General features: G+C 36.6%; 1 protein-coding gene and 1 pseudogene across 5 annotated transcripts in view; both read left to right on the top strand.

The window, feature by feature from the left end:
- The window catches only part of LOC309605352 (tigger transposable element-derived protein 1 pseudogene), a 485,483-nt pseudogene that overhangs the window by 350,503 nt on the left and 126,274 nt on the right, over nucleotides 1–8,706 (top strand). The window lies entirely within an intron of this gene.
- The window catches only part of AKT3 (AKT serine/threonine kinase 3), a 387,341-nt gene that overhangs the window by 48,720 nt on the left and 329,915 nt on the right, over nucleotides 1–8,706 (top strand). Inside the window, exon 3 of one of the 4 annotated variants that reach the window (XM_082340891.1) lies at nucleotides 3,041–3,135. The exons of the other annotated variants lie outside the window; for them this stretch is intronic. Coding sequence (XP_082197017.1) covers nucleotides 3,041–3,135 — 95 coding nt within the window. The remainder of the gene's footprint in view (nucleotides 1–3,040; nucleotides 3,136–8,706) is intronic. 4 annotated transcript variants of the gene reach the window in all.

An 8,706-nucleotide genomic window follows, 5' to 3' on the forward strand; every position in this document is an offset into this window, starting at 1 on the left:
TCAGCTTCCTTACTAACTAGATGAATGATGGTTGTATATGTTACTTCCCCACTTTGGGTCTCATGTTTGATTTGAAAAGTCAAAGTGTTTTATTGTAAGATGACATCTAGAAATTTGTTTCTGCTCTAACATCATATGATCCTGTGATCTGTGAAGCTGAAGTTGTCTTTTTGCGACCTGGGTTTTGTGAGGTGTTCAGGCTTGGGATACATGTATTGTTACAAACTCAATATAATTGTTTGGAAGACTTGAGATTATTGGAAATTATAATAACTAGATTAATAGCTGATGTTTGGCTTTTTCATTGGAAAATAGTTCTGGCTATAAAACCTATTTTTGACTGGAAATATACCAGGACTAGCCATTGTTTTTCTTCCTACAGAGGTAAGTGATCTGTTAGTGCTGTTCACATGAAGCTATCACCGTTATTTTTTTCGATGTCATATAGATGTTACCATTGCCCCTATAAACCCTCCCGACAGTTGTGGACATTTTTATTCCTAGCATGATTTGGGATATGTGTGAGTATGTGTTTGTTTTAAATCATGTTTAATGTTTGTTATGCTAATTTTAGTTCAGTTGGCACTAGCAAAGCGACCCCCAGGCTAGATCATGTTATTTGTTTCCATGGTGGTTTTTTGCCTCTCATAGTCTGCATTTTATATTTATGTGTGTGTGTGTGTGTGTGTGTGTGTGTGTGTGTGTATATATATTTATATATATATCTGATTTTATAGTATCTTTTTTCCCAGCTGCATTGAAAGCTCTTCGAGAGCAGTAACCACATTTCTTTTGCTGACTTTCATCTATAATGTCTGGCACATAATTGACATTCAGGATGTATTTTTGAATAAACTAATAAATTCATATTTTTTCCCAACAAGTATTAAATGAGTAGAAATATAGTGGTAAATAAAAACTCAGAATACTTACTAGAATTAACAACTGTAGCCTTTGCTCTTACAAAACAGTGAATCTAAAACGAAAGGAAAAAATAACCAAGGTGGTTGTATAAATGACTTTTATTATTGTTTGTGCAAGAACAGTGAACATTCCCTAGTACAGGAAGCAAGTTTTAAAAACTGCTGGCAGAACTAAGAAGTCAGACTGTCCTTGACCCTTAGATCAAATGTTTTAGAGCCTGAGTTTCCTCAAATCTTCTTCAGTTTGGAGTAAACATTTTGACACAATGAAAGATTTATTCTGTAATTTTGGTCTTTATAAACAAAGAGCTTAACTAAATTTGTAGAAACAAAAAACAAAAACTTTCTCATTTGTACTAGTTTCATTTTTAAAAAGTTCATTTCCTTTCAAGTGCATAATACTGTAAAGTGAGCTCAGCTGTATTAGTAGATAAACATGTTGATTCATTTGGCCCTGAGCTACTGAATGAAGCCTGGAGGGGCACACTTTGTTCTTTCCCCCACCCAGTGGCAGAATGTTTTTCTTCCTCTTCTCCTTATTGTGGGAAGGAGACTGGAATAAGTGACTATTTAGGTTTACCTGAATTGATTAGTAGGAGGTAAGGGAAAAAGATTTCTTCACTACGTACTTCTTTTTCTTCTTTTAATTCTTGTCATTAATATAAAGCGTATGCTTTTCATCCAGTTCTCATACTTTAATGTTTGCTGTTATATATTACTTCACAGTTTTTATGAAGCCATTTTACTTAATGCTCTATTTTGAGTTATTTATTGTTATGCGTCAGAGGTGTCTTCAGGTGTGTTGAGGGTGGACTTAATTTTGGAAGCAAAAAAAAGTATGCTTATATCCAGTGGTATTGGGATAATATACTCATATGATTAATTTATGGTAGAGATTTTATGAAGTATATGAAGAACTTTTATAAAAAACCTAGGATGATCCTTAGTATTTTGGAACAGATTTTAGAAAAGGACCGAAGTATGTGGCTTTTACATAAACCCTATAAGTAGTTGTTTGTTTCAGCACACATTGTTTCCTATGTGTTTCATATCATGTTAGGTACGGTGAATAGGCAAAGATTAATAAGAAATTCTCTATGCCCTCAAGTAGCTTACTATCTGTGTACCATTTCCCAAAGTCATTATGGGTAGGTATTCCTCAAAAATAGATTTCTGCTTTTGAATAAGTTTGGGAAATACCTGGACTAAACAAAATAGAAGGTTTCCTTAGTAGGGTTCTCAAAAGTGTACATTGTAGAATTCCAAAAAGTAATTATACTTTGTGAGATTCTCCAAAAATTCCTTGTGACACAATTTTTTTTCTCATGAAACTTCTCAGGTGGGATCTGAGGAGATGGGAGGGTGTGAGAGACAGTGGCAGTAGCATGTTCAGAAAGAGGACGATTATTGTGTCATGGGACACCTTTTGTGAAACAGTGGACTCATGTAATATTCTTATCTAGCCCATGCCTTTGAATACGTCTCAGAAGTCTAGCGTTTGCTGCAGAATCTCTATTTATGCATCTTAATCCTTTATAGTTGGATAAGGGGCTTGATTCTTTTGATTGAATTAGTTAAGTGGAAATGGGAGTTAGTAATTAATATGAAAAAGTGCTACCTGTTATCTCAAATTCAGCCTGTCTGAAAGCAGACTAACCATTTCTTCCAAAATAGTTATACCTCCCAGCTTTTCTATTTGATTATACTGTTTTACCCCTTTTCTAGCACTTAGACATGAGACCAGTCATTATTGACCTTTTCCTTTGTCTTATCCAACCATAACCCCAATGCCTATAACCAAATACTGCCTAATTCTTCCGTAACGTTCATCAGTATTTTTTCCATTCCCACTGCTGTCATCTAGCTTAGATACACATGAAGTAAATGATCAGTAAATATTTGTCAAATGATGGAATCTGTGTGACGTTTCCCAGTGCTAATCCTACAGTGCTTTTATTCTGTCTCCCACTCCTAAATTTATATATCTGTCTGAATTATGCTCTTCTGTATGTGTTATATTACACTTTGTTCTCACATCAGTTCTTATGTGCCCCCTCCCCCTTTTTACATTCCTTAATTTCCTTTTCTTTGCAGCTTCTATTTCTTTTGCATTTCAGTAGCAGGAGTATTTTGTGTGGTGAGAAGTTGCTGTACTACTCTCATGACACTGTTCTCCAAAGTCTGGATCAAAGGGCAGAACAGGAGACTATGGGTGAGTTTCAAGGGCTGAGGAATGCTGTCACCCTCCAGCATTTCTGGTTCAACAGCGTCTAATCGTTTTTGACATCTCTACCCCCAATGCTTTTAATAACTTCAGGGTTCATGATTGACTGGTTTGCTGTTATTTGCTTATTGAATACTTATCTGTTAGATACAGAATTATTAATTGTTTGTAAAAACTAAGTTACTAGTTAAATTTTGCTAATTTAAGCAGAAAGGAGGTCTCCTGGAGTTGATTGATGGAAAGGCCAGGCTGTCAGAATTGGGGCTACACAGCTGGGAAAGTGCCTCCATTCCCACAATAGCTGTAGGAGAGAGAATATTCAGTAACTGAATATTTTGCTTTTTAAAATTACATTCAGATAGCTATTATACTCTTTAATTATAAACTTGTAAGTTGAGAAATTATTACTTTTCTTTTCAAGCAGAGGTTATTGTGGGGGAAATAATGGGATGACTGGATTTGTATATCCTGGGATTTTAAATCCAGAGATGGGGAGAAAGAGGAAACACAAATTTTCAGAATATGAAAGGATAATTTTGCTCTGCTTCATGCTTGAGTACCCCTTTTTGAGCAGGGTTAGAAGATAGCCTTAGGTCACTACATTTCTCAGGGTGTACTTGTTAAAACATAATTCAGATCTCTTGATGAAAACTCTACCGGTTTCTTGTCTCTTACAGAAGAAAAAAAAAACCAAACTGCTATCAATAATCTTTAAGGCTCAGAATGATCTGGACAGAGGTAGAGTTACCATGAAGCTAATTAAAGCTTGAGGTCTCTTGCTTGTGCAGGCTGTTTCCTGGACGGGACCTAAATTGATTAAGGCCACCATAGTTTTACACTTTGACTTCCTCCCTGTCACACTTTCTATCCTTGCAGGTTATGTTGGAGTGGACACAGGGAGTTTTGGAATCCTAAGGAGAGATGTGTTGGTACATTTATGTGATTTGCAGTGCCTTTCACATATAGTTTAGTTATTGTGGGTTGACCCACTTTAAGAACGCTTACCAGCTGGGATCCTCACATGAAGGTACAGGGCCAGAGGCTGAATGGTGATATGAACTTGTCCCGTGACACCCAGTCAGGACTGGAAGAATGTGGGTAATGGAGGAGAAACCAAGATGACCATTTTAAAGTTTGTTAAACATTCTTCTAATCTTATAACTCGTGAAAGAAATGTAGAAGAGGTTTTCACAAATTCAGTAATTTGAAGTATTTAAGCTGGGACAAAGTGGGCATCATCAACAGGCAGTTGTGAAGCTGAAAGAAACTTTTCTAAACTATCAGTTATAAAAAATAAATTTTCACCCTGTATTCTAGGTGAAAGACTGAACTGTTCTCTCTGATGACTCTATAGAAAATGATATTACAAAATCATTGTCATGAAGAGACAGTCAAGTGCAATACAGCCAAGATATGTAGGAAAAATTATTATAAAGGTGTGGAGGGAGTTAATTATTTAAAATATTATGTTAGAATTGTTTGATGTGCTTGAGAACTATTAAAATTTTGTAATTTAATGTAGTTTTCTTTCTCATTCTGAAGAAATACTCAATTTAGGACTTAATTTTGTTTTTATAATTTTGTATTCTCTTCCGCCAATTTATAAGCTTCAAGCTCCATTAAAACCATTAAAAATCCAGCTACCCTGGGTTTCCTCTTGTCTGCCTCTTTAACCTCATCTCATATACTCATCCCCTCATTCATTGCAGTCCAGACATATTCATCTGTTTGTCCCTCAAATGGATTATGTTTGCTCTCATGTCAGGCCTTAGGCACTTGGGTGTTCCACTTTTTCCTTACCTTTTTTTTTATTTGGAAGATTTATTTATTTACTTTTTTTAACATCTTTATTGGAGTATAATTGCTTTACAATGGTATGTTAGTTTCTGCTCTATAACAAAGTGAATCAGCTATACATATACATATATCCCCATATCTCCTCCCTCTTGCGTCTCCCTCCCACCCTGCCTATCCCACCCCGCTAGGTGGACACAAAGCACCGAGCTGATCTCCCTATGCTATGTGGCTGCTTCCCACTAGCTATCTATTTTCAATTTGCTAGTGTATATACGTCCGTGCCACTCCCTCACTTTGTCCCAGCTTACCCTTCCCCCTTCCAATGTCCTCAAGTCCATTCTCTGCATCTGCGTGTTTATTCCTGTCCTGCCCCTAGGTTCTTCATAACCTTTTTTTTTTTTTTTAGATTCCATATATATGTGTTAGCATACAGTATTTGTTTTTCTCTTTCTGACTTACTTCACTCTGTATGACAGTCTCTAGATCCATCCACCTCATTACAAATAACTCAATTTCGTTTCTTTTTATGTCTGAGTAATATTCCATTATATATATATGCCACATCTTTATCCATTCATCTGTTGATAGACACTTAGGTTGCTTCCATGTCCTGGCTACTGTAAATAGAGCTGCAGTGAACATTGTGCTACATGACTCTTTTTGAATTATGGTGTTCTCAGGGTATATGCCCAGTAGTGGGATTGCTGGGTTGTATGGTAGTTCTATTTTCAGTTTTTTAAGGAACCTCCATACCGTTCTCCATAGTGGCTGTATCAATTTACATTCCCACCAACAGTGCAAGAGGGTTCCCTTTTCTCCACACCCTCTCCAGCATTTATTGTTTGTAGATTTTTTGATGATGACCATTCTGGCTGGTGTGAGGTGATACCTCATTGTATTTTTTTTAATTAATTAATTGATTAATTAATTTATTTATTTTTGGCTGTGTTGGGTCTTCGTTTCTGTGTGAGGGCTTTCTCTAGTTGTGGCGAGTGGGGGGCCACTCTTCATTGCAGTGCGCGGGCCTCTCACTGTCGTGGCCTCTTTTGTTGAGGAGCACAGGCTCCAGACGCGCAGGCTCAGAAGTTGTGGCTCACGGGCCTTGTTGCTCCACGGCATGTGGGATCTTCCCAGACCAGGGCTCGAACCTGTGTCCCCTGCATTGGCAGGCAGATTCTCAACCACTGCACCACTAGGGAAGCCCCTCATTGTAGTTTTGATTTACATTTCTCTAATGATTAGTGATGTTGAGCATCCTTTCATGTGTTTGGTGGCAATCTGTGTATCTTCTTTGGAGAAATGTCTCTTTAGGTCTTCTGCCCATTTTTGGATTGGGTTGTTTGTTTTTTTGATATTGAGCTGCATGAGCTGCTTGTATATTTTGAAGATTAATCCTTTGTCAGTTGCTTCATTTGCGAATATTTTCTCCCATTCTGAGGGTTGTCTTTTCGTCTTGTTTATGGTTTCCTTTGCTGTGCAAAAGCTTTTAAGTCTTATTAGGTCCCATTAGCTTATTTTTGTTTTTATTTCCATTTCTCTAGAAGGTGGTTCAAAAAGGATCTTGCCGTGATATATGTCATGGAGTGTTCTGCCTATGTTTTCCTCTAAGAGTTTTATAGTGCCTGGCCTTACATTTAGGGCTTTAACCCATTTTGAGTTTACTTTTGTGTATGGTGTTAGGGAGTGTTCTAATTTCGTTCTTTTACATATAGCTGTCCAGTTTTCCCAGCACCACTTATTGAAGAGGATGTCTTTTCTCCATTGTATATTCTTGCCTCCTTTATCAAAGATAAGGTGACCATATGTGTGTGGGTTTATCTCTGGGCTTTCTATCCTATTCCGTTGATCTATATTTCTGTTTTTGTGCCAATACCATACTGTCTTGATTAATGTAGCTTTGTAGCATAGTCTGAAGTCAGGGAGCCTGATTCCTCCAGCTCCGTATTACTTTCTCAAGATTGCTTTGGCTATTCGGGGTCTTTTGTGTTTCCATACAAATTGTGAAATTTTTTGTTCTAGTTCTGTGAAAAATGCCAGTGGTAGTTTGATAGGGATTGCATTGAATCTGTAGACTGCTTTGGGTAGTATAGTCAGTTTCACAATGTTGATTCTTCCAATCCAGGAACATGGTATATCTCTTCATCTGTTTGTATCATCTTTAATTTCTTTCATCAGTGTTGTATAGTTTTCTGCATACAGGTCTTTTGTCTCCTTAAGTAGGTTTATTCCTAGGTATTTTATTCTTACTGCTACAGTGGTAAATGTTTCCTTAATTTCTCTTTCAGATTTTTCATCATTAATGTATAGGAATGCAAGAGATTTCTGTGCATTAATTTTGTATCCTGCTAATTTACCAAATTCATTGATTAGCTCTCATAGTTTTCTGGTAGCATCTTTAGGATTCTCTGTGTATAGTATCATGTCATCTGTAAACAGTGACAGTTTTACTTCTTCTTTTCTGATTTGGATTCCTTTTATTTCTTTTTCTTCTCTGATTGCTGTGGCTAACACTTCCAAAACTATGTTGAATAATAGTGGTGAGAGTGGGCCACCTTGTCTTGTTCCTGATCTTAGTGGAAATGGTTTCAGTTTTTCACCATTGAGGACAATGTTGGCTGTGGGTTTGTCATATATGGCCTTTATTATGTTGAGGAAAGTTCCCTCTATGCCTACTTTCTGCAGGGCTTTTATCATAAATGGGTGTTGAATTTTGTCAAAAGCTTTCTCTGCATCTATTGAGATGATCATATGGTTTTTCTCCTTCAATTTGTTAATATGGTGTATCATGTTGATTGATTTGCGTATATTGAAGAATCCTTGCATTCCTGGAATAAACCCCACTTGATCATGGTGTATGATCCTTTTAATGTGCTGTTGGATTCTGTTTGCTAGTATTTTGTTGAGGATTTTTGCATCTATGTTCATCAGTGATATTAGCCTGTAGTTTTCTTTTTTTGTGGCATCTTTGTCTGGTTTTGGTATCAGGGTGATGGTGGCCTCATACAGTCTGGGAGTGTTCCTCCCTCTGCTATATTTCGGAGGAGTTTGAGAAGGATAGGTGTTAGCTCTTCTCTAAATGTTTGATAGAATTCGCCTGTGACGCCATCTGGTCCTGGGCTTTTGTTTGTTTGAAGATTTTTTATCACATTTCAATTTCAGTGCTTGTGATTGGTCTGTTTATATTTTCTTTTTCTTCCTGGTTCAGTCTCGGAAGGTTGTGCTTTTCTAAGAATTTGTCCATTTCTTCCAGGTTGTCCATTTTATTGGCATAGAGTTGCTTGTAGTAATCTCTCATGATCATTTGTATTTCTGCAGTGTCAGTCTTTACTTCTCCTTTTTCATTTCTAATTCTATTGATCTGAGTCTTCTCCCTTTTTTTCTTGATGAGTCTGGCTAATGGTTTATCAATTTTATCTTCTCAAAGAACCAGCTTTTAGTTTTTTTGATTTTTGCTGTTGTTTCCTTCATTTCTTTTTCATTTATTTCTGATCTGATCTTTATGATTTCTTTCCTTCTGCTAACTTTGGGGTTTTTTTGTTCTTCTTTCTCTAATTGCTTTAGGTGTTAGGTTAGGTTGTTTATTCGAGATGTTTCTTGTTTCTTGAGGTAGGATTGTATTGCTGTAAACTTCCCTCTTAGAACTGCTTTTGCTGCATCCCATAGGTTTTGGGTCTTCGTGTTTTCATTGTCATTTGTTTCTAGGTATTTTTTGATTTCCTCTTTGATTTTTTCAGTGATCTCTTGGTTATTTAGTAGTGTATT

The sequence above is a fragment of the Balaenoptera borealis genome, assembly GCF_965194805.1.
Source record: "Balaenoptera borealis genome assembly, chromosome: 1".
Lineage (NCBI taxonomy): Eukaryota > Metazoa > Chordata > Mammalia > Artiodactyla > Balaenopteridae > Balaenoptera > Balaenoptera borealis.